The sequence below is a fragment of the Chroicocephalus ridibundus genome, chromosome 5 (genome assembly GCF_963924245.1).
Source record: "Chroicocephalus ridibundus chromosome 5, bChrRid1.1, whole genome shotgun sequence".
Classification (NCBI taxonomy): domain Eukaryota; kingdom Metazoa; phylum Chordata; class Aves; order Charadriiformes; family Laridae; genus Chroicocephalus; species Chroicocephalus ridibundus.
In genome coordinates, this window is record NC_086288.1 from 3,476,125 (window position 1) to 3,502,234 (window position 26,110).

Genomic DNA, 26,110 nt, shown 5'->3' on the forward strand with positions numbered 1-26,110 from the left:
GAGATGGGGAAAAGATACCCAGAAACGTATAGTTGTATCTTTTTATGGCAGAGCTGGAGAGTAGTTTTGCTTTCCTTTGGAAGAAGTGGTCTGCTCTTCTCACTGTGTGTAAAGTAAGATACTAGGGGAGGAAAAGTTTGTTTGAGGCAGAGAATACTGAAAAGAAGAAAATAAGTAAGCTGAGGCAGAATACATGTTCAGAATAACACTAAGACTGATCTGTAAGGGAAAAAAAAAAACAAACCAAACCGAAAAACAACCCCAAACCCCCGCAAAATTGAAAGAGTAACCTTTTCCTAAGTTCCCTAATAGGGGATTCCAGCAGTAACTGTAGCCTTGCAGTGATTGGAACCAGCTAGCTATTTTTTGCTTTATTTATTTAAAAATAAATTTCCTGGAAGACATCTGGAGATGCGTCATCTCCTCTCAAAAATGTCCTGGGAAAGTGTCATAGACAGCAAAATCTAACATTCGCACATGCTGTAAAGCAGAGATGATTACAGCTAAATAATTCTTTTTCAATAGAAAGTTCCACGAATTTTGTTTTTAAATCCCTTATTTAAATCTCAATGAAAAGTTATTTTTTCCAGGAACAGATCTCTTGTTTTTTTCCTTGAAAGCAGGGAGAGTAGACAATTAGTATATGATTCTTTTCTCAAGCAACAGGGTTTCAAAATTGAAAATGTTTCTGGGAGCAGAAATCACAGGAAATGTTTACTGTTCAGAGGTCTTTTGGTAGATATGCAGGGGTTTTATTTTCTTTTTCTTCCAAACCCACGTGTAAGGTAGGCAAGCACAGAGCATGCAAAGTGCATAACCAAACCACTGTGTCCGGAAAGCAACGGTGTCCTTTGCCCCGGCGCGGTGGTTTAACAGAAATGCTGTGTACTACAGAAGTAGGACCTGAGTTTATTGCCAGCACTTCTGCCTTCCCAGACAGCCAGGGTCTGTAACCGCTGAGCGAGCTCCAGTTTGGTGCAGTACTTGGGAAGATAACCGAAGATATTTCTCACGTATTTCTCTCTTCAGTCAGGATGAGCTTTAGGGGACACAGTATGCATCCCATTTAACTCAATGGGAATTTCACCCAGCATGCGTTGGCACCATCCTACAATTTGCTTCCTTCCAGAAACGCACAGGCATATTTACTCCATACTCCTTTGCAGTGGTCTCAGAGGAGGTGCTGGGCAGCCAGCCCATAATCCTCAGGGGCTTGCATCCTTTAATCTGCCTTTCCGCGTTTTTGTTTGTCTTTCCATCTTTTTCTCCGCATTTTTGTGCTTAAATCCCCGGAGTCTCCTCTTATGACTTTTACTTGAGCGTTTGTGTGCGCTCACTTACATAGGGACCCAATCCTACAACAACTAATTCATGCGAATGGTCCTTAACCATAGAAAAAGTCCCCTGGAACTATACGCTAAAAAAGAATTTCTTACATGATTAAACATTTGTAGGTCAGATTATAATTACAGTGATAGATTCAGGATCAACAGCAAAACAGACTTCCAAAAGAATCCCAACTGAGTTGAAGAGATGACATAAGCAACGTAGGACGAGGGGTTGAAAATGAAAATAGAGTAGCAAAAGCTAAGAACTGTATTATGCAATGAGGAACACGGGGAAACCAGAAATCCTCAGAGAGGATGAGTTTCCGTATTTTGTCTAAAGCTACTCAAACAATAAATTCTATTTTCTAGATTAAGATAGCTTTAAATTCTGCATCCGCATAGTTGGTTTCATGTTGGTTTTTACTGCCTGTAGTACCACCGATATCTTGTTTCCCTTTTGGATTTTACCATGGGCAGTGGGTAGGTAACACTACCGCTGTAGTTTTGGTCATGAAGAGAGTGGTAATGAATTGAAGTACCAATACACTGGGAACACTGGGAAATTCCTTGATCAACCTTTTGGGCCCTGCACCACAGTCCACTGAGGTCACAGGAATTTGTCCATTGGTATCAGCGGGCTTGCGATTAGGTCTGCGTTATTACTTACAAGCTTAGTGCTTGAGCTGACTAAATATGTCTGGCAGGTGTTTAAAATGTTACAAAACCCCAAACTGTCAATTAAATTTTGCTTGTGAATGAACCCTTCCTGTTGCCTTTCCTTTTCATGCAAGAACTTCCAGTCTTTATAAAACCCTGGATTACATTCTCACTGCTTGTGTGCAGCTGATCGCTACAGGTAACAGAAGGCAGAAAACTAAGAGTTGTCAGCGCTCTGACAAAGTAACAGCATTGTCTTTTTTCTCCGTACTCCCCCCATTGCATCCTTCCAAATGTATTCATTTTGTTTGGCCAGTTACACAGAAGGGGGAAGGGAACTGGTTAAGAACAACCACGGGTGGGTGGGGGTAAACTGACGATGAGAAGAGGACATTAAAAGGGAAGTTATTTTTGTGTTAGTAACGTTTAATTTGCTTTCTCCATCTGATGGGTCTTTTTACTCCTCAGAAGTGAACATCCACTGGCTCAACTGTATTGTCACTCAATCATGGAGCACCATCATTTTGATCAATGCCTTATGATCCTGAATAGTCCAGTGAGTGCCATATTTTCGTGTATGCTGAAGGAAACTATTCCCTATTTTACTTTTTATTTTTAGCTTTTGGATAGATTCCCACCCTTATACATTCCTAAGTGATCTTTATTCCTTTTTGGGTAAAGAAAGCAAATGCATCAGTTTTGAAATCACAGTTCCATTGCTGAATGCCACCAAAACTTTCCAAGTGTTGCCTGATAAGGGAAGCCTTGCTAATACCCTTTTGAGTACCTGCTTCCTTGGACCAAAGGAAACAAAAAGCTTCGTTGCCATTTTCATGACCTCTTATGAACCACCAAACAAACCCGAGTCCTTGCTCTCATTTTAAAAAACATTCGGGCCCTCCACGTACCCAAAGCAGTCCTGATGAGACCAAACCAAACACTGCTGATGTTGACATTCCAAAGTGAAGCCAAACCTAAGTTAAGTAAATATGCAAATAAAACTACATTCTTCTTGTTTGATATTATTAACTGATTCTAAGACCAGTTATTCAGCATGCACAATCATTTCAAAGCAGTATATTTTCACTGCTTATTTCATACCACAGGTATGGTACTTCTGGCATCCTTTGTATTGTAATGATTCTTTCCTATTCAGACAGGAAAATATGGAAAAAAGTGGAGGCAAGTTGCCATTTCACCAGCTCCATAGTGCTTTGGTTAACAGGGGGCTGCTGATCTTATATTTCTATGTAATAGCTTGTTATTTATGTTGCTTCAAAAAAGGAAAATATTTTATGTGAGGTGTACAGGCAGGTACTGGAATCTATTATAGTTCCTCTGCCTCAGGGAGAGGGGGAAGAGGAAGGAGAAATGCTATGATGCAGCGAGTGGCAAAATTAATTTTGATTAATGAAATGGACTTAAAGGCTTTGCTGTTGTTCCGCTTTCAGTTTCATTTTGTAATAGTTGATTATGATGCTGTTGCTGTGCGGCTTTCTGCCATTACTCAAGAAGACTGGAATTTTTATTTTTAAATTGGGGAATCTGCAAAGGGAAGCAGGGCAAAAGGATGACATCAGATCTCAGCAAGCAACTCATAACGATTTAGTATCTAAGGGACATTTTGGCAAACTGGTGTGGTGGTGCCCGTTTTCCCGATAACACTGGTTTTGTTTTTTTGTAAAGGGAAACCAGATTCTCAGCAGCCTTTCCATCGAAGAATACAAGGCCACGCTGAAAATGATAAAACAAGCCATTCTTGCCACAGACCTAGCGCTATACATAAAGTAAGTCAGAGGCGAGTTTGGCTGGATGGTCATTGCTGGATGTTTGGATTGTGTCAGTATGCTACAAAATCTTCTGGTTTAACTTCTTTTAAAGGAGGAGAGGAGAATTTTTTGAACTTATAAGGAAGAAGCAATTTAATTGGGAAGATCCAACACAGAAGGAGCTATTTCTGTAAGTAAAAGCAGAATGATTAAGAAGTCAGTTAATATTACGATGTACCCAATTTTCCATGCCACGTTGCTGCCAACTTCATTAAAACCCGCAGATCTGTGTGCTCTGGGGCTGTACAGACTGGCACTGGCGCATAGGTCACTGAATGACTCCCTGGGTCTGAACTACTAAGTCTGCAACCTGTGTGATAAACTTCGTTAAGTAGCACACGGAGTTACATGCGCATTTCTGCTCTGCCTAAAGATTGTAGGGTTCCCGTCTAGGTAGCATATCCTTTTGCTGTTGATGCTTTATACTCAAATATTGAATTGCTGAAACCAGTAAGTAACTAAAGATTCAGGACAGTCAGTTTGATTTGACGCTGATTCCTTACTGGCAGTGAAGAAAAAAGATGATTAAGAATCAAGACGCGTATTGTAATGCACAGCTACAGAAAAGCAAGCTTACACAGGCTGTCTCAGAAAGGAAGGATGCCATATTTCAAATTCAGTGCCTTTAAAAAATAATCTAATTTAGTCGTGTTCTACGTCTATTCCTATTTCAGTCTTAGCCATCATACTGTGAATAAAGATGGCAGTCACTGCTAATATCATAAATAATTAAATCTGTTGTCTGTCCAGTAGCAAACGGAATGAAACAGTTCATTTGATGAGGCAGTCCAGATTTGCTCATTTCTGTGTGCTCATTTCACACAGGTGAAAGTCTACCACTTCATCAAGCCTTGGAGACTTTTATGACTTGACTTTAATTTCACCTGTTTTTCTGATCTTGATGTTCCTTGAAACGTTATATTCTATTTTACTAATCAGTTGACTTGATTGCTGCGTACATCTTGCAATACAGTAATTCATAGATTTCTTTCTGTTTTTTCCACAGAGCAATGCTGATGACTGCTTGCGATTTATCAGCCATAAGCAAACCATGGCCAGTTCAGCAACGGGTATATGCTTAATTTTAAGATTTGCTAAATACAAACTCCACGTAACAGCTTCTGTTTCCTCCATCGAGTCCTTATTGCAAAGGCAGTGGTGGAACGCAGAGCCTTAGGGAGCAGTTTTCAAGGTGCTGTATGTGGGTTGAAGACTCTTGAGTCTTTGTAGCAGTATCTCTGCATTTAGCTGTGTCACCACGTTAGCAGTAATCTGAAGGTAAATCAGGAATCTTGGTTCTTTCCAACATTTCTGTGTCACTACAAGCTAGTCAATTGATACAACACACTTTTTCTGTGTGTTGATCACTCCAACTGTTATCAGTGGTGACATGCCTATGTGCCATTTTATTCTTTGCTTTGTCAGAATAAATATCAGCACACACAGCTGTTTTGTTTGCGCACAGATGTGCTCAAGAAGAATTCTAAAAGCTATCTGTTAAGCTGGAGAGTCTCATTATGGGGGGTCCCAACTTGGTAAGTCCTAAGGAGAGATAGGAAACACAGGCAACAGTTTGGCTTGTAGGCAGCAAGCAAACTTTGAGAGCTCTCAATGTGTGAAATCTCTTACAGATTGCTGAGCTTGTAGCTACTGAGTTCTTTGATCAAGGAGATAAAGAGCGGAAGGAACTCAACATAGAACCAACAGTAAGTGACAGAATCGCATTTTTCAAAATGGCTTCTACCAACAGCACTTCACATTCCTTTCCAAAGCCACAGTTTCTCCCAGTGACCAGAATATAGAACCAACTCCTTCCCTGTCTTCCTAGTAGTCGGTTTTCTTCTGCGGTTCCCAAACGCCGACAGTGTGTCATTATTTCTGAGCCAGAAGAACCAACAGCGTTATTTCTCTAAATCAGTATTACTAAATTTTCTAAGAAATACATTCCTAAATTGGTACCTATTTGCAACCTACCCACAAGCAGTGAGCTTGTCTATTCATTTAGCTATTTGGGCTCTGTCAGTCCAGAGACAATCTCCTAAAGCAAGTCATGGAGTCAAATTATCTGCATTGTAACACGCGTACTGATAACCTGCTGTGCTTTTTAAGGTGCTGCTTTTTAATTCCAGCCTGTCTTTTTGGTTTTTTCGTTCTTTTTTTTATTTAATGCATTTAAACACAGGGATTGTTTACTTCTTACCTGCAGGATCTAATGAACAGAGAGAAGAAAAATAAAATCCCCAGCATGCAGGTTGGATTCATAGATGCTGTGTGCTTGCAGCTGTATGAGGTATGGTGCCTAAGAAAGAACTGCAAATATCTAAAACAAGAGCTGCTCGCTGTAGCCTCTAAAAGATGCAGATTTAAAATGAGAATAATAATAAAATAAAAAACTAGTCCCTTAGTTACAAAAGATGGTTTCAGTTATATATTATATATGGTTCACTATTCAGTTGAAGAAATCATTATTTTCGTATTTATCATTAATGGTATGCTGGTTTAAAACCTAGTGGTAATTGCTGTGTTCTATGTACTTGGTGTTAGATCCTTGGGTTATATTCCGGATTCCAGCAGCTCCAGCGAGCTGCTACGATCACCAGGGAAAGTCACAAAAAAAATAATGCTTTGCTATCTAGGAATAGAAGGCTGTCCATACAGTGTATTGATAAAAAGTGTTGTTTAAGAGTTTTAAAGAAATCAGAATTCTTCATGCAAAAAGTGATATGCTACATACAGGAAAATTACCCAAGTTTAGCATCTCCCATCCCATTTTCTTCTTTCTCTTTCATCACACACAACAGCAGCGTATGAGAGAATTCACCGAAATGTTTCTCATCCTGGTCACAAACTGTATAACCAGATACTTGCTCGGATACAGTGTGAAACAAAACATAATGATTTCTGGTTTTTTTTAAACCAGTAAAGCACTAGAGTGAAAGCCTGTTCGTTGGGAGTGTAGCAAGTATTTTATAGGAACTGAGGTGAGAAAAAGAAAGGTGAGGAACAGATAGCCTAACTCTTCAGAATATTCCAGCGGGAGGAACAAAGTGCTTCCTCAAATTTGTCCCTCACAGATTTTTCACAGTAAACTTTTCTAATAGGAATCCACATCCACCAGTTGGAAGGAAACAAGGACGGAGGAAGGAGAGGGAGGTACTAGCTGTTGCCCCTGAAACTCACATGTTTCTGTGTTGCAGAAACAGTTTGTCAGGAAAATAAGGCAGCCTTTGCTGGGAAACCTCAGAAAACTTGTCTCTAATAGGAGGTAGGCCATGGAAAGAAGGCTGAGTATCCATGGAAATGCACAGACTATACAAACAGAAAATTCTTTGAACAGAACACCTGAGCAAGTTTGAATGCCCACAGCTCCAGAGACTGAACTTTTATAGCTTTTTCTTGTTAGGGAAAGGCTTTACCTTTCCATTTATGAAAAGACCAGAAAATCTTCCATTATTTACTTTGAAATATTCACTGCAGCTTACACCAACAATTACCAAGTGACACTAATCCAAACTGTACCCAGCTCCTATGTAGTTCCCGCAAGGAAATGAGGTGCGTGAGTAATTTTTAGCTGCTGTGCCCCTGCTTTGTACCTGCAGCTTTGTTATGCCACAGTGCATACAAAGCCATTCCTGGTTAGCAGCCAGAAGCACCTACAAATGTTTGGAGTCTTCTCCCTTCTCTTTAACTGGGGAAGAAAGGAGGAGATGCTACATCCACAGGAGGGGGTCTAAGCAGCACCTTTTTGTTCAGAACATGTTGCCTCTTAAAGCTTTCAGTGTCTCACTCTTACCTGTCGTTTTGTCTCAAAGTCTGACCTGAACTGGAACAGCACGTAGCAGGCTGACAGTGTCTGGGACTTTAGACAGAGTATGCCAGCATGTGTCCTAACTTGACAGATAATTGAGAGTGACTTACCTGCAGGGGCAGAGAGCACTAAAGAGGATGGGGAGCCTATAAGGAAGTGACAAAACCTGGAACAGTACTGGTAAATATGGTCTGAGCTGACCCAGTGTGTGTTTATTTTGACTGGAGTACAAGTAGGGGATATTACCTGCTTACACAGATTTTTGTTTTCTTCAATGAGTAATAAATGGTAAAACATATAAACAAGTTCAATGTTACTTTGAAAACAAACCAGCACACAGTTCACTCTCCAACGTTCTAATGCTATAAAAGCAAGCGATAAACAGGGTTGTAATGACAGCCTTTTCACCGCTTTCTTAGCTTTCATCCGGTCAGTAGGAATTTGACACACAATGAAAACAGACAAGAGTTTCCAATACAGCACTGCAAGTATGTGACTTACCACGTTATTCGGAGTAGGTCAGATCCCAATGAACTAAAGTTTTGTGGCTTGTGTTAGCTAGGTAACCACTGAAGTTCAACTGAATGATCTACAAGTCTTCCCCTTAAGTTCAGAAATCTGAAAAAATAAGATAAATGTACTTCAGTCTCTTAATTTTTAATTGAAAAAGTACCATTTAGCAGTTTTAAATGCTTTTTAGATATATTCAGGTAAATAAAACAGGAAAACTCAAGAGATATCGGCAGCCCCATTCTTCTTACAGTGGTGTAAATCAAGAATAATTCAATTAAGTCTACTGGAACTAGTGAAGCTGCCTATAAAGCCAAAAGGAATGATGAAGATTTATACAAGCTGATAATTCAGTAGGGTCCCTATCTAAATTTACAGGAGAATTTAGAACATGGCTACCTTATGTTATTTGAATGAGACCTGAATTCCGTATGAAATTCTGACTGATTTTATGTTTTGTATAGTGACCAGCAGAGGGGACAGGATTCTTCTCTGTGTACTTTGCAGTCGGTCAGAGTAGTTACAGAATCAGTGGGCTCAAACACGCTTTCCTGTACCTTCTTGTCCCGCACCGTCTGAACCATTAAACTCCCACTTTACACTTCTGGATAGCGTGACTTCATTCCACAAGCCAAGAGAAGCCTTTTTGCAAGTAAAGGCTGACTGTCATAGTGTGAGGATACATTTTCATCACTTCCATCAAGAAAGAAAAACATCCCAAACTGCTTACGAATTGTTCTTCTCTTTATTTTTTCAATGCTATATTTAAATATCAGAACCCAGTTTTCCTTCACTCTGCTATAGTAAAACAGCCACATCATGAAAAATGCTTGATTGACCTCAGTCACAGTTATTCCTAACAGTATCAAATGTAATTTATCTGTCACGTATTAACTGTCTTGAATTCCAATATTTCTGGAAGAACACCTCTGAATCAGTTGACACCCCACCAGTGAATATGGTCATGCTGACTATACCTGCTCTGTGTCTGATTACCATTCCAAGGTCCTCCTTACGTCCAACCTTGCTGTACATTCAAAGGAGCTGGCATGCAAACAAAGTCCAAGCAGAGCACTTTACTAGGAACACTGGACAGGTCACTGGTGCGTAATCCAGCACATTGTCTGTGGTTCCTTCTGCACCTTTGTATCAAGTGCCGTACGGACACTGCCGCTCAGTCTAATCAGCACGAGCGCCAGGTAATTGTGTTTGTGTTTGATGTGCAGCAGGAAGCCTTCCTCGAAGTCCAAAATACAAGTCCAATTTCAATTATAGACAGATCTCATATTTCAATCGTTCTGGCCTCTCTTGCGGTCATCTTTAAGAACGCTTATTTCGTTGTTAAATGTAATCTGTTTTACATGTTCTTAATTTATTTCAGGCCCTAACGCATGTGTCAGAGGCCTGCTACCCTTTACTGGATGGCTGTAGAAAAAATAGGCAGAAATGGCAGTCCTTAGCTGAACAACAGGAGAAGAATCTGATTAATGGAGAAAGCAATCAAGCCAAACGGAACTGAGATGCTGATTTAACAACCACAAGCTTAAGTTCACATAGAAGACATAGTAATAGGGGAGTACTGCATTTTGCTAAACACTGTATGAATTTGGCTTATGTTTTGCCACTGCTGTATTGTTTTTCCACATTTCAACATATAGCATGACCATGTGTATGCCAAGGTTATATAAAGATAGTATGTTTCTTTTATTACATCTGACTGAGGTGGAAAAAGATCTGCAAGGGTAGTTTTTGCCACTCTATTCCATAAGAAGGTACGAGTGCAGTTACTCGACTGTCCCCGAGAGCCTATTACTTTATAGATGTATATAGTTGTTTAGCGATCATGTTGTGGCCAGTATCTTAAAGACTACTGCATTTCGCACCTTTGTTCCTCTTCCAGTCTTGCTGTGTTTGTTATGTTATAAAAATAATGAGCAGTCTTGCTTGTTCTCTTCCCAGAGGTTCGGAGGAAAGATTGGGACTAACTCTGGGGAGCCTAATCCAGCATATACTATGCTAACCTCATTCAGGAGACAGAACTGGGCTTTGAAGTGAAAAAGCCCCACAATCTGTGCACCCAGTAGTTGTTTTAATATTAGAGGAACGTCTTAGCAGATGTCTTACGTTTGGAGAAATTTTTAAAAACCCTGTGAAGTACCAGACAATGGGGGTCTTATGAGTTTTGTGGTAGAAGTGTCATAATTATCCACGAGTAATGGAAACTGCTTTAAGATTGATGAAAAGTCACAACATAACTGACAGGCTGCCATGGAAGAATGACTCCCATAGAAAGATGCACAAAGCACATAGAGAAATGTAAACTAAACAGGATTATTTTTATATGCTGGTTTTAACTTCATTTGGCAGTTGAATTTAACATCATCACAACCAACAGACTGAATCACAGGCAGGAAGAGTAGAGGAGAATGTGACTGCAAGAGCAAGAGATGAAAATCTGAGTCAGAACGATGCACGAATGGCACGCTTCTGGTGACTATCAATCACTGATTCGTTAGGCCAGTGCTATTATGAAATGGCTATGACCACTTTGAAGAGAGTTTTATGTTAACATCTTTTAAAAATAATTTTTAGCATTAGTTACTGTTAACAATGACTAATCACAATGTCTTAAAAGAATAGGAAAAAAGAATACTGAAAGCAAGAATAGCCGAGAATGCTACAGGGATTTGCCATTTGTATATGAGGCATTAACGTTCAGAAAAGTACGAAATGAAATAACTTGCACTAGTAAAAAAAGCAACATTGGTATTTTATTTAAATGAAGATGACTAACAAAAATTGTTTTAAATGGGGAACTAATTCAAGAAAATATACCCATTAGATAAACCCCAAAAGAGTAATAAAAAGAGAGTACTACTCTTTGGGTAGGCAGGATTAGGAGATCAGTGTCAGCAACCTAAGATCGGTCAGCAGCAGGTGTAACTTTGGCTGCACAGAGACACAGAAAACGTTGGGGTTTTTTTAATCTGTAGTAATGATTTTTCAGTTAAAATCAGCAATAATTATTAGGCAAAAGTAATACATTTGGGATTGTACTTTCAAGTGTGGGAATTTATTTCTATCACAGTAATCCAGAAAATTCTAGTTGGAAACTGCAATAAATTCTTCTTCCCAGGAGACTATCAATCCCTCCTTGTAAAAGCTGGTGAGAGAGACAGTGAAAACAACCTCTTTTTATCAGTCTCTGCATTTAGATAAGCTATACCAGCAGCTAACAAAAGATGAAGCAAATGTTTCAAAACGTCTGACAATACTAAGTTTCATAGTTGATTTGTTTTAAAATGTAGAATAAGGTATTCTGATAGTCTGCAGCATTTCTGCCAACCTAAATTATTTTTCACTAATTAAATCCTCTCTCGAACTTCTCTAATGACTACCAATAATATATTACTGCAGCTGAATTTGAAAACATTTTTCTGCAAGAGTATCCCGATTTTTTTTCCCAGATTTTCAAAAGTATGGAATTCAACAATAATTAAGAATTCCAGGGCTACTGTTATGCAGTGCTCCACATGTGTATTTATATGCATACACAGTACAATATACGTACGTAGTATGTTGTAGCTATGCAGAAAAATTACAGCAGCCTGTTCAGCCAACACCTCCTTCCCCCCAAAAAAAAGTTTTTAGGTATTTTTTGATAAATAGGAAACTGCTTGAAGATTTGCGTAGCCCTTGTATATTCTTTTCCTTGAATGCTTGAGATATGGAAATATAATTATTACACTAACTGATGAGATACATATTTAATATAAATATGAATAAAGTATATGTATATAAAGGTGTATTCTTGCTAGTATGGTTGAGACTAGTAATTCAAGGCGACAGAACAGCAAATCAACTATGATGATATTACAGCGTGTAATGACATATCATTTACGTAAGATCCCAGTATTTCTTTGCTATATTGCGTGCTCAGCAAAGCTTTACTATGACATAAATTTGTAACTACTACAAAGGAGTGCTGGATTCATACCTTGACAAAAAAAATGGACGTGATATTGCATTTTTGCAAAGGTTGACTTAGAATGAACACAGTTATACAGTATGAGCATATATTTAATTACATATCCGTACACATTTATCGCACAGAATCTTTCCACTGCAAAGACTGGAACACACATAGAAATACAGTTCCTAGTAAATAAACCATTTAAATGTCATAATACACCTGTATCTGTATATATTCTATAAAACCAAACCCTTAAGAACCTTAAAAGCATAGATTACTGTACTTCATGAAATTTCAGAGTGATCAAATTGTTTATAAAGTAAGTGTTTTATTCTGCCTGAAGGCACAGTCAGAGCGTGCTGGTTTTGTGTCATAGCTTTGTGTGAACTGTTAGCAGAAATTGCTCGTTCCTTTCATAGTGGTGATAAGTGACAATGTGAAAAAAAAGCCAGGCTATTTTCTGCCTGAAATTTGTCACCTTCAGAATTCAACATTTTCAAAACCCAGTTAGTGGATTACAGCCAGGCAGCTGCCGTTAATTTCATCATGAGTTGTGTATCTAGTAATTTTAGTCCGGTCTCAAACATAGTATCCCCAGCTATTGTCTAGCTCAAGCAATCCGCGTGGATTATTCAAGAAACAAGCTGAAATGGAGTTTATCACTTTGTCAGTTGAGTCTTAAGTCCATTAAAGCATCATGAAATTTGATATTTAAGTTTCTGGGTACAGAATTTGTCCCACATTTTTAATACTTGTCTCAATGAAGACATCTAAGTTAGTATCCTACTTGTTCTCAGACGTTGGCATATTTTCCTTTAAAGTCACTCCACAGCACAATTTAATGCTTAAAGTTCACTGTTCTTTCTGGGTTTGTTCCCCTTCCGAAAAAATTATTTGATGTACGTATTAACACATACAAAATGAATGAGTACCCTACCTCTTCTAATTAAAAATAACAGTGAGGCTCTTAAGATGTAGGTAGTACTTCTTTTCCAACAAGTTAATCCCATGTCCGGTATTAGCTGTAGAATTTCTAGGTTTTCTATTATCTCGGACAATAAAAGAAAGGAGGGGAAAATAATGTAATATTGATTTTGGAGATGGTACTGATTTTTAATTAGCGGTTTAAAGTTAAGAGCAGATTACTCTCATATCTTCACAAAATAAAAGTACAAGTGGACTGGTGATAAAAGTGAATAATCTATTCCATTGATGACCAGCTGATCTCTCTTCAGAAGAGAGGAGTGAAGCCTGATTTTATGCATCACCCTCTGACAACAGCATGCATGTAAAGATAAACTTTTGAACTCCAGCCCAATGCATTTTATCTGGCAGTGGCATGAACTGACCATCTGAACACCATCTAATTCATATATAAGTTTTTTTTCAAAATTACTTGGTAACTCATTTTCCAACCCATTGTACAGAAAGATTACAACGAGTCAGATCTAGCCCCTTAAAACTAGGGGATGTTACCAAGGGATCTGGTTAGTGCCCCTTTCAGTTATGCATGAGAAGATGGAAAAAAATGCCTCACTCGTAATAAATTCATCATTTTAAGGGTTTTATAGACACTTAGTATTTCTTTAGTTTGGAGTCTTGTCTCTGTGATACTGTAGTTTGTTCTTCATGTCAAATCACATGCAGTTTACATTCCACGAGGTTTCAGCTTTATTTCACAGTTCCCTGCTCTACTTCTTCAGGGACTTGCACTAATTGGAAAGATAAGTTTGAACGTTGGAGCTTGAATAAAAAAAAAAAAAAATGACTTTGGCCAGAGTATGATAAAAAATGAGGACTGGATTTTTTGGTTTGGACTTTCACAGGAATGAGAAACATCACAGAATCTGGGCTGGTAATTTGTGACACGTGCTAAATACAGGAAATTGTTACAGCAAGATATTTTGTCATTGCTAGATGAATGGAAATTGCATGGGAAAGTTTATTTTTTACATAAACAAGTTTGTTTCCATAGAGAAACTTGTATCTAAGTACCACTGTTTGTAAACGTGTATTTATGTGACAATGCTATATAATAGCTAGTTTCCACTAATTCTCACAGCACGAGCTTGTCATGCCAGGGCCTAAGGCATGCTCAAATGCCCACTTGAAGTCAATTATATGATTCCCGTTTACCTCCATGGGAGTTGGATTGAGCTGTATAGAAAGTGAAAGAATGGGTCAAATCCACCTTTTTACCTATAAAGAGGGACCAAACTCTAACCCTTGGTAACACCTGCCTCACCTTCTCTTTGCTGTATTCAGCTATTCCTGCTGATGCCCAAGGTACCTTACAGATGTAACTGAAGTTAGAATTTGAGCCCTCTACGTATTCACATGGCAGATACCTGCATGTGTCTTTGAAAGAATGTAGTGTGAAATGCACTGTAAATAGTTTTAATATACATTTCTATGATAGTTTAATAAAAACCTTAATCACAGTCACTAGCCACTGAGTTTGTCCATTTGTATTCCTTTACCTTTTAAAAATATTTGAACAAAGATATAGTTTCTGGGCACCGTATTTTTGTACTAGGTTCAGGGGGTTACTCTGTATATTATGTTTTGCCTTTAAGCAGTATTAAAGTGTTCTGAATGTTATGTGCTCTCACTTGCTTCTGTCCTATAAATTAGTAAAACTAGTTACATTACTTAAGAGAATCATTAGTCCTACTTACTGTACAGCAGATAGAGAATATAGAGTCAGGTTATTTTCTACGGTCAGACTGCTCCTTATTACTTATTTCCTCATTCCTCTCTTTGTACTGTTTTCATGCTTTTTAAAATAAAAAGGACGATGTCAAATTTTACTGTTTGTTAATTAATATTATTAAGGTTGAATTTTCAACACCTCATTGTTCCCCGATTCGAATCATTGCCTCTGTTAATTTATATTTTATAATAACTTCTCTAGGTCCTAGAAATCCTGAAGAGAAAAACTTCACTATTAATATCAAGATACTTACAACATAAGTACTACTGAGATGAGCCAGTGGTAAAGTACTTCTCGTTTCAAAACCGCAAAAAATAATTCACTGCTACTAACCACTAGAGAGCACTGCAGCTACACTTACTAGGAGCTGTGAGAAACCAGTTTGTTTATTGGATAACTAGAACTAGCAAATACAACTGTTGTACAGATCCATCCTCCTCCTCTGCCCCCAGATATCAATTCCTGGGGGAGCATGTAAGAGAGACGGTAACAATCAACCCAGTGACTTCAAACAAAACGGTGAAAAAATTATTTTTGACAACAAAAGCCTCATCATATGCGAACCGCTGATCCTAGACGTAATTCTAGACCAGTGGGCTTCTTGGCAATTTCTGTTCTTTGCCTATGAGGTTCTCCACAGCAACACTTCTGGCTTGACTTTTTTTAGCTCTAGGCAAAACCAAGAAGTATGTGCATCCTTGTCAAACAACAGTCTCATTCAAAAAGTTATGAAGGGCCAGATTTAGCTCAGCACAAAACACAAGCACCGTTTGATTGAACCAACGGCAATTTATGAGTGCAACTGAACAACGGCCTATGTATATCTACATATATCAAGTAACCATTTGCTGTTGGGACTACAGTCTTTCCATCCCGCTCACCAACCTAGTCATGCTCCCGCTTAGTTGTCGCTGGCCTACTGAATGTTTGAATTCATTTCTGAGAAGCGGCGCAGTTTTCAACAGGACTACCGGAATACATTTCTTACCCAGCCCAGAAAAGAACATAACCTTGAACGCGGGCATTTTTATTGAAGAGGTGAAAGAGAATATTGCACTCGGTCTTTCACATCTTGCACAAATAGGATGACGTTTTAACAAATAGAAAAGACAATAGCGTCTTCCTCCAGACGTATTTTTAGTAACAGTGGTGACCGCTATTGCTGACATGCATTTCACATTCCTGTGAAATGTCACCCTTTAAGATTTTTTGGAAATAATTCAAAGGTGTGAGTTTGTTATGGTAGTAAGCTTTAGGATCTAAATTTAGGGAATCTGACAACCATTGAGTTTTTCAGCCCTTCAGGGGAGAGTAGCATTTCTTAGCACGCACAGAACTTTAGAAATTCAATTTCAGTTGAAAAATACCACAAGTTATAAACAAAGTAAATTTTCACTTCAGTATTTACAATTCAGAATTTCTTGAAATACCTGGATGCATGTTTTCCCCCCATTATTCCAGAGCTGATAGAGAATTTTATTTTATTTAACATGGAAATTTATTTTTACATTTCCTGAGAGATTGAATTGTTCTCCAAACAGCTGTATTATTTTCTGTTCTGTATCTGTACTATCAAGTAAAGATAAAATCCTCTTTCCTGCTGAAATACGAGGATAATCAATTCAGCCATAGCCTGCTACTGCCCACCAGTGGTTCGTCATGGCTGATAAACAGATCGTACTTTACACAGGTTACTTTCGCTTAACATCATCAAAGATCTTTAACAAAAACCGTGAGTAAAACCCGTGGTTAAATCATACCACTAGTTTACACGTGATACAATCACATTACAGGCATTTCTTCAGAATCCTTTTTTGTAGTAGTTAGTCAAGTCACTGGCAATTTATTTTATCATATATACGTCTTTTTAGCGGAAAGGAAGTTAATTTTACTGATAAGTAGAGCGGTTAATTTGATCAAGGTCACATAGAAAGTCCATTTCTGAGATGGAAACAGAATCAGGATCCGGGTGTACATTCTGCTTTTACATCAGACATTAAGAAAATAATGTTTTGTCTTAAAGCCATCTTTTCCTTTTGGAGATACAAATATTTAAATATCTGAGCCATATAGGGTGCTCTCTTGTTATTATGCTGAGCTCAGAAGAACTCTGAAGCTCACTGTTTTACAGATGAGATTAGATTCAAGCCACTAATCCAGATAATCACAATAATCTTTGGTGGAGTTTGGAGCTATATCATTATCAAAAGCAAAAGTGTACAATCAGCAAATAGCTATGTTGAAATGAACTAAAAGTCCAGTTCAAATTTTGGAAAAACTGAAGAGACTGATGCAGACTTTCAATACTGGACATTGTTAGCTCACTGGACTTAACCCCACCCTTCAATCACATTTCATATTCTGAACAAAAAGAAACTACTTCCCTAAATTTGCCTGCTACTAAGTATTTGCCTGGAAAATACAGGAAAATATTATTAATATATACATTGAAATACCTTAGATAAGCCTGACACAAAGCCCTAGGGGACAACTGACATATCAGTCTCTATGTGACAAGTGACAAATGGCATTAATACTCAGAGATTCATACAACCTTTACTGGAAAAGCACACAATTTTTATTGGCAATTGTTCACTGTCACCCTCTTTTCATTGAAACTAGGCCCGATTCGACTGTTCTAGGTAATCCTAGGATTCATTTTACCATGCAGTAATGGATGAAGTTAACACCAGAGTTGTTACTGCTTCAAGAAAATCCTGCATTTTGCATCTAGATTTTTTTTAACCTGGAGCTTATTAGCTCGTGCCCTTCAGTTCTCTCCAATAATCAATTCTCAAAAACATCCAGCACTTTGTGGATCAGCACCATTACACAGAAATTAAAAAAGAGTGTCTACAGATGCTTAAAAGTAAAGTTTTACGATCCACAGCCACTACTAACTAATCAGACAAATGGATCTATACTCACTGGAAATTTCTAAGTAATCTTCAAATGTTGAATCTTCATGTTGAACAGCTTGCATATTAGCAGCATCCAGGAGATTCCCCTTGAACAAAAATAAACCCAGAAATTTAGCAAACAGGCAGCTGGAGTAGAAAAATCTAGCTCAAGTATGATCTAATCTGGCTGCAATACAACGTCCAATTGCAACATGTACTTTGAAATTATTCATCCAAGAGACGGCATTAGTTAGGCTCCATTGAGCTTATGGCCAAGCCACCCAAAGTTATGCTAAAGTTGGCTTTACTGGCACGGAATCATCTATTTACCATATCGATATGAATTTGAGTATTGTGGTTTAAATGGTTAGTAAAACTTCACAATAAGGGATCCAGGGGCCCTTACGTGACATAAGTGCCCAACAATCTTTGCAATCCATCCCAAGTCACATAGAAGAATCATGCAATAGAAAACATACATAAACCCTGCCAAATCAGTTCACAACTACCTGACAGAAACCAGTTAATCTACATTGTTTTAACAGAGATTCATCTCTTTCATAATATATAATATTATAATATTTACTTAAGTATATTAGGTTTATGCTGGCACCAAGCCATTACCACTCCATGGTAAAGCCGAGTTCTACTGCCCTAGTTAATTTTAGGCAGAACAACTCGAAATCAAGCCACAAAACAATGAATAGGATAGATGAATATTACCCATTGCAAAAGCATTTTTGTCACCCTGATCTTTGGAACCTCATTGTTGATTACCATCTTAATACAGGTTGGTACGATTATCGCGGACTGGCATGATGAAATTGGCATGACCATATAAGTTAATAATTTGTCTCCATCCACCTCATTTAAAGATCAAACTTCAAAGTTAATAAGTTTGTCCACTTTCATTCAGTGTTTTGCAGCTGGCACCTTGAGGAAAGCCACGAAGCCAAGAATATACACCCTTAGCTTTTATGACTTTCACGCAACCAGCAATACTAAAAACCAAGTTTTTCAATGCACCATCTAAGCAAAAATTGCAGTTTTGAAAACCACACAAGGAAGAGGTAGACAGAAGAAGGGAAAAGGTGGTGGAATATTCCAACATTAAATACCTATAAAACCAATTTTAATTATAATTTTAAAAGGAAACCCAGCTTTTATAGGAACTCAAACTCTGAATAAAGTATACATCCTATGATCCTAGTATATGTAAGAAAACTGAAGTCAGGTTTTAGTGCATTAATAGTCCCAAGTAACTCATGTAAATTGTGAGAGACTAAAAAGGTGGGTGCTTGTTCTAGCAGTGACATTCCATCAGACCTCAGAGAACAGTTCTTTATGCTGTCAGCACTGTACCAACGTAGAGACACCATGAAACTCGTAAATATTGACCACCTGTGGAGATTCCTACTTAACTGACAGATCTGTGGGACTGATCTGAACAGGATTCTAAGGATTCTTGCCCAGTAAAAAGAAACGTTAAGGAAGGGAAAAATGAGACAGAGATGGAGCAACAAGCTTCGATGTGAAATTCAGGACCCAGCTACTTCCTGCTCGACGGTGAAAAGGTTTGGAGTTGGCTGGTTAGCCTGACTTCTGAGGGAGACCAAAGAATCACAAGGGGGGAAAGGCAAGTTGTGAGACAGCTGACTGGAAAAGCACATCTGAGAGATCTTCCTCTTAGTTGAAGACTCACTCCAGAAGACTCTCCCCCCTTTTTAACGTTCAGAAAAACTGCTGAAGTAAGTTTGATGTAGAAATTCATAATTAACCTGCAGAATGTCAATACTCTGCGTTATTTTTTCAGAGGTTAAGAAAACAGACTGGATTCAAATGAGGAAAGTAATCAGTAACAGTTTTGTTTAAATATATAAACACTACTTCAGATACCTTAGCATTTCTTAAATGAAATGAATCAGCAGGTCCTTGGAGAGAATGCGGAACCCAGCTAAAAAGTAAAAAAGCTTTCTTGAAATGCTTTCATATTTGTTAGATTTCGTATATGCCTGAAAGAATGTGAATAATTCACATTCTTTCAGGCCTTAATTTCCTACTGGATACAACAGAAATGGTTCAAAAGTTGCACTACACCCCTGTCAGAAAGAACCTTTCTGCAGAGACTGTAAAGAGAGTTAATGATTTTGTTAAGCAACAATAAATTGGATGAACTATAATCAGACACCAAGTATTTTTGACTAGGTATATATACTAAATAAATAACATAGATTGACAATGATGACTACAAAGGTCAAGATACACTCCAATGCAATAAAAAGAGATAATCTGACTCTAACAGAAAGTCATTTTGCCCGTTTTCTGAGCTGGCTGAAGGGTAAGATGGGCATCCATGATTGGCATAGCACTGGGCATGGGTTATGACACTTTTTGAGACACTGAGTTTGGATTCGGCACCATGCTAGCACAACTACTCACCTTCCATCTTATAGTTAGATGATTTTTACCCAGTTCCAATGACAGGGACTAGCATGTCTATACTTCCCTAAGTCAAATGCCTTGCCCGTACCTGACAATGCTCCAGTTCACAGTCTGATGCGGCATTTCAATTTTGTCCTCCACAAAAGAAGTTAATTCTGGAAATCTTGTATTTATATAGAGGAAGGGTGTTTTTTTTCCCCAAAAACTATGCCTAACTCTTTGCAAATTTTATTTTAGACCTTTTTTGTAAGCCAAGGTGATGAAAAACTGCATGAAAACGTGGGAAGAAACTGCATGTAAAAACTACATAATGAGACCTAAATGGTGGTGTTAAATAGATATTGTGAGGTACATTCCTCACCACCATTAAGAGTAAACAGCCGGAACACTTTCCATCTGTCAGGCTTCTTTACCCTGCAAGACGGGAATATAAGAGGTAGGAAGAGGAAAGACCAGGTAGCTAGAACAAGAAGAGCGGCAGGCTCTGCTTCTTCTTAGCTCTCATTTCTAAGATGTTAAAATTTGGTAAGTAGAGTACAATCCATTGCCTGTGTGCTAAGCAAAACCCAATTGGGCATTCAGGATTTACATTTACTTTTTGAAGATAACACATAGCAAAGCTGATGCCATCCATGTGAAGAGAAGAATTATAACCCTAAACTTGGTAAAGACAAAAGCTGGGTCAACAGTTTTGCTCAGTTTCAAGTAGCACCAATTAGAGGGGAAGGGGAGTGGGGGAAGCAGCAGTTAAGTCAGGGAAGACTCACGTTCTGCATTATCCTTGAACAGAAAAAATCTGGGACCTGTGGAAATCAACAGCATCAAGTAAACTGACTTGGCTGCTCATCTTTTTCTGTTGTAGGAATGGATTAGATGCACGTAGCATTCACTGAATGTGTTATAATGAAGAAAATTTGTAGAAACTGCTCAGAATTTTAACTACATATTAAAAAGTGAGCACACGAATACAGAATATCATCCCAATTTTCACAGCTCAGCACTAGCCAAGAAGCAAGTGGATAGGTTTGTGAAACAACATGCAGACATTCAGTAAATCCTCTGCCCCGTGCTTATTATGTTGAGCAGACCAGATCTCTACCAAATTATAAAAGACAAAGTACAGATTTTTGGTTGGTTTGTTGCATAAATATAGTTCCTCCAGTTGCACAAAGACTCTCCCACAAGCATGAAGATACAAGAGAGACAGAAAATGTCAAGAAATTTTCTTAAGTCTAATTATTGCTTTCACTAGATAGCTGATTTTTACTACAACTCAAACATGGTGAATAAAATGAATGCATTAGCAATTCTTTACTAAGACGAGCAATAAAGATACTGTCACGATTTGGGGGCAATAAGGGAAAGATTCAGCAAGAACTGTGGTTACAACTGGAAATTTTATTAAACTACAGTAAACTTCTCCTTGAAAAGATCAATGCATCAGTTGAGCTTTAGTCAGCCACATCATCCTGTAAATTGCTTTCAAGATAAGCCAGTACATAAATTCTCTTTGCAGAGACCTGTTACTTCAGAACAGTCCTCCTACAGACAGAAACATGGCATTTAATGGTACTTGGAAAGTAGAAAAAAATGAAAACTATGAAAAGTTCATGGAGGTGATGGGTAAGTCTTACTTTTCTAATGCTTTCTACAAGAATAATACCACTATGGCTGAATACAAACTCGAGCTGTGAACTACCTTCTGGCTAGCCTGCCCTTTTGCTGTTTGCTGCTCTGCCCTTGCACAGTGTACTGCATTTATACCCAAAAGATTCCAAGGGCTTGGGGGGGGCAGGGAAGACACTGAAAAATGTTCTGATTTTAATTACATTATGTTAATCTTAAGCAATTTAAATCATTCCAGCAGATTTATTTCCAGCAGAAGAAAGAATCTCGAAGTCTACATTTGAGGAAAAGGCTCAGAGAATTTGAATGATAAACTTTAAGCAGAATTCTATAGCAAGAATATTATTTTGACAACATGAAACTAGTTTAAAAATTACACAAGGAGTCAATCGTAATTCTTCAATTTTATAAAAACATGAATCAAGTAATGTTAACATCCTGATACTTACTGTAAGTTTGTACAAACTGTGCGTTATACAGATATAAACATAACCGTTCCAGTTGGATAGTGCTTTGTAATATATCTCTACTGGTGAATATAACCTCAATAAAAAGTGAAAAATAAAAAAATTTGGGTCAGAATGCTGGAATAAGCTCACTTAACCACATAAAAATGACTAAAAAGAAACAGACATGATGCTCTAGGGTTTTTTTTCTGATTAACGTTAATTGATTTTTCTAGGTGTTAACATAATGAAAAGAAAGTTAGGAGCCCACGATAATCTGAAGATCACTATTCAACAAGATGGAAACAAATTTACTGTCAAAGAATCCAGCAACTTCCGTACTGTAGATATTGAATTCAATCTGGGAGTCAATTTTGAGTACAGTCTGGCTGATGGGACTGAACTTACTGTAAGAGACTTTCTATATAATTACATTTTTTGGTATGATAACTTTATGAAGTACAGGTTCAAGATGAATGATTTGTCTTCCTAGTGCTTAATTTAAATTTTACTTTTAAAGTGTGACTGTTCAGGAATGCTTGCAGCTTACATACAAAACCACAACATAGTCTTAACTGTTAATGGTTCAACACCGTACTGTGAAACGCAGGGTTTCACAGAGTGCCCAAAAAGCAGAGCATGTCGCAATTTTCACACCATGAAATCCAGGCAATTGCAATTTTACTTCTTATAATACTCAAGTACACCACCTAGAGTGCAGAGTGGGTATTTATAAAAAATTACTTTGTTGATACAATTAATTAAAATAAGGTGTACTGAGCTCAAAAAAATCTAGCTTGACTATTATGCACTTAAATAAAATAGTGGTTTTATTCAAATTTCATTTTTGAAGCCTTTCCATCAATGTCCAAAAAAGCACTATTACACTGGTTTAATCTCTTCTCAATTTTAAGCATTCCTGGAGTCTTTAAATCAAATCGTTGTCATATCTATTGCAAAACATTTAGGGTTTTTTTTCCTATTATAGGGCGCTTGGAACATGGAAGGAAACAAACTGGTAGGAACATTTACCAGAAAAGATAATGGAAAAGTACTCACAGCATACAGAGAAATCATAGGTGATGAACTTGTTCAGGTGAGTTAAACAGTCACTTACATATAACTTTACAATATAATTAACTAAAAAAATATCTGAAAGTAGCAAATATTTTCTTCAAGCCAAATAACCTCATTTATCATTAGTAAAAATTCTCAAGTAATCTATCAAAATTCAACACTTTAAAATAAAACTCGCAACCTGTGATTTTTACATTTTTCTGCCCATGTGAACTGTATCTTATCAATGCATTCTGAAGCCTGTGAATACAAGCTGTATACAGAAGAGATATATACTTAGAGAGATAGCTATATATACATTATGTGTGTTATATATTATATACAGATGTGTTCTGACTGAAGGCCCTTTTCCAAGTGTCCGCCTTGTAAAAGCCTCCTTACCACAGGAGCTTACTACAGGGCAATGCTGTCAATAGCTGATAAATCCCCTTTTAGAACAAAGTTTGGGGCTGGGGCAGGAATGATGGCACAGAGGGTAAGTTTGAGACAAAAGGGAAATGTTTCACAGCTCTGCAGCAAAGCCAGAAACTGAACCGTAATGTTTTGAGATCCTCTCCACTAGTGGGTCACAAGCTCCTTAAAAGAATATATAAAAAAACCCCACCAACGTTATGGACAGGTGTGAGATTTGAGCCATCAAAAACATGCAAGTCCGACCCTTCGGTGCTTCTTCACGCTTCTAATAAAAGCGGTCAGATAGATGAAACTTGTTAAGTAGCGATATTGGAAATACGGCACTTCAACACTTTGGGATTTTTCTGAAGGCTCCCAAAATTGTCCTGTGGTGGTTCAAATGTCTGCGTAGAAAACTTATGCCTATTGACAACAGGCTGCTTTCCTTACATTCCTTTCCTCAGAGCCTGCACAAGGGATGGTAGGCCCCACACAGCTACCAGTCACAATTAATTAAATCACTGTTGACCATCTCTCAATAGCATCTGTGAAATTAAACTTGGGAATAGCAGCCACTGATCTTTCTGCTTACTTTCTTAACAGACCTACGTATATGAAGGAGTTGAAGCCAAGAGAATCTTCAAGAGGGGCTGAGTACTTTACCCAGAACCACACCAGAATCAAAAACCAATGAAAAAAAGACCCCATTTTTCTACATATCCTCTGCCTTTTTTTTTTTTTTTTTAATCCCGTCACAGCACCTCCTAAACTGCAATTTCTTAGCCCTGCTGAAAACACAGGCCAGTTCCTATGTTCACTGTTTTGCCTTGAATAAAAAAAAAAAAAAAATCCGATTACAATTTGATAGAAATGCTAAAATGTTATTTGTATTACCCGAGTGCCGTACTGTAAAAGGCTGCAGAAATTATTTTCTATAAGCAGAACTTAAATATTTTTTGCACTGGTTCTCATTGGGCAACTTCGCTTCCTTACCATAATATTTATAGATACGCAGTTTCTCTGTGGACTGAATATTGTGTAATAAGGATGGTAAAACCTGCAATAAACCTGACAACACCCAAGTCTCTAAGACTCTTCTATGTAAATATAAATATGGAAAAAAGATGAAATATGGGGTGATAATACAGCTCACTTGGAGGACTTAAATGATATTCCACTGATACTTCGCTCGTATCAATAGGAATACTATAAAGCGCACACTGGTGATATGCAGGCATCTCGCATAAAGTAACTTAATTTTATTTGTTTCTAAAAGCATGACCATGCTTTTAAGCATGCAGATTTTGAGTTGTTTCAATTTATTAGGGGTTCAAATCATTCTGTGCCAGGCAGAGTGTTAGCAGGCTCTGAGTCAGTTTCTTTCAGGACAAGAATAAAAACATTGAAGGTGTCTTTGACAAGATAAAGAATGATTTAAGACTATGTTGACTTCAGACACGTGTTTCTGATGGGTGACAAATACGCACCCCGTTCTGCTTGTGTTGTCCAGTCTGTAAGTGTTATTTTCAACCCAGTCTCGCCTGCCTTGAGTTGCGCTGTTTCTTAAGGGTCGCAGAAAAACTGTTTTTAAAGTACCTTGCAAAATTTACTGCCCTGTTTTCTTGGCTCCCCTTGACTTTCTTTTTGCTGGCCATAAACGAATAAAAAAGAAAACCACCTTTTCCTTCAGTTATTTTTACAACCGAATCCTCTCAGCCTATATTTTTGTGGTCTTCGGGGTCTCATAGCTCCCTCTACTGCCAAAATGCCCTCATGACGCCAACAGTATTCGAGTCAGGAACGGCATAGATCACCCTTCTGTACGAATTTGGATTTCCTCCCCCAGATACCAATTGTATGCAACTCCCAGTGCAGATATTTTTCACACAATCATCTTTCAGTGGTTAGACATACCACAGGTATTGCAATGAAGAGAATACTATTTTAAGCAGTCTTTCAACTTTCAATTACGAAGAGATGTAAAGCTGAAAAGCAAAGCTATGAAAAAAAACAAACCACAAAAACAAACTACCAAATAAAAACAAGGGCCTCAAATCTGGAAACCACACTATTACATAATTCTGTCTATCTCTAGGCTATTTTGCGTAGCTACTAAAGTCTTTTAAAGAGAGAGGGATAAAGACGAATGGCTTGCAATAAGCTGTATGACAGATTCTTTCAGTCAAGCTATGTGCACTGAAAAAGCAGACTAAACTGTAAAGACAAAACCCTAACCACCAAAGTGCTGTTATAGAGTTTGACCTTTGCTATCAGCTGCGTGTCATTATTGCTTCTAAACTGCATAAGAGTGTATTAACAATTACACATCAAAGGTTTCAGGAAACTGGAAAATCCCATTTTATTTCTTTTAGAGACTTTACTGGCTGGAATGAAAGCTGTATTATGTT

The 26,110-nt window shown here is 37.8% G+C and overlaps 3 protein-coding genes across 12 annotated transcripts in view; 2 read left to right on the forward strand and 1 right to left on the reverse strand.

Annotated features, from left to right (window-relative positions):
• The window catches only part of PDE5A (phosphodiesterase 5A), a 128,289-nt gene extending 113,739 nt beyond the window's left edge, over positions 1-14,550 (forward strand). For all 6 annotated transcript variants that reach the window (XM_063336272.1, XM_063336273.1, XM_063336271.1 and 3 more), the window contains 7 exons: positions 2,454-2,541; positions 3,672-3,772; positions 3,867-3,944; positions 4,821-4,884; positions 5,446-5,520; positions 6,021-6,104; positions 9,514-14,550. In XM_063336272.1, the coding sequence (XP_063192342.1) occupies positions 2,454-2,541; positions 3,672-3,772; positions 3,867-3,944; positions 4,821-4,884; positions 5,446-5,520; positions 6,021-6,104; positions 9,514-9,651 (628 nt within the window). In that variant the 3' untranslated portion in view covers positions 9,652-14,550. The remainder of the gene's footprint in view (positions 1-2,453; positions 2,542-3,671; positions 3,773-3,866; positions 3,945-4,820; positions 4,885-5,445; positions 5,521-6,020; positions 6,105-9,513) is intronic.
• The window catches only part of LOC134516283 (uncharacterized), a 100,952-nt gene that overhangs the window by 73,319 nt on the left and 1,523 nt on the right, over positions 1-26,110 (reverse strand). For all 4 annotated transcript variants that reach the window (XR_010071273.1, XR_010071276.1, XR_010071275.1 and 1 more), the window contains exons 2-3: positions 17,747-17,825; positions 8,124-8,240 (exon numbers count right to left, since the gene is read on the reverse strand). The gene's annotated coding sequence lies outside the window, so the exon portion shown is untranslated. The remainder of the gene's footprint in view (positions 1-8,123; positions 8,241-17,746; positions 17,826-26,110) is intronic.
• On the forward strand, positions 14,999-24,776 carry FABP2 (fatty acid binding protein 2). Of its 2 annotated transcripts, none has more exons than XM_063336281.1 (5): positions 14,999-15,100; positions 21,677-21,783; positions 22,469-22,641; positions 23,221-23,328; positions 24,306-24,776. In XM_063336281.1, the coding sequence occupies exons 2-5, from the start codon at positions 21,717-21,719 to the stop codon at positions 24,354-24,356; spliced, it is 399 nt and encodes a 132-aa protein (XP_063192351.1). In that variant the 5' UTR covers positions 14,999-15,100; positions 21,677-21,716; the 3' UTR covers positions 24,357-24,776. The 2 variants fall into 2 exon arrangements, with proteins under 2 accessions (XP_063192351.1, XP_063192350.1); XM_063336280.1 differs by lacking the exon at positions 14,999-15,100 and adding an exon at positions 19,038-19,466.

Coding starts and splice junctions, on each gene's coding strand:
- FABP2 (XM_063336281.1), top strand. CDS start 21,717: ATGGCATTTAATGGTACTTGGAAAGTAGAAAAAAATGAAAACTATGAA. Junction 21,784..22,468: donor AAAGTTCATGGAGGTGATGG/GTAAGTCTTACT, acceptor TGATTTTTCTAG/GTGTTAACATAATGAAAAGA. Junction 23,329..24,305: donor TAGGTGATGAACTTGTTCAG/GTGAGTTAAACA, acceptor CTTTCTTAACAG/ACCTACGTATATGAAGGAGT.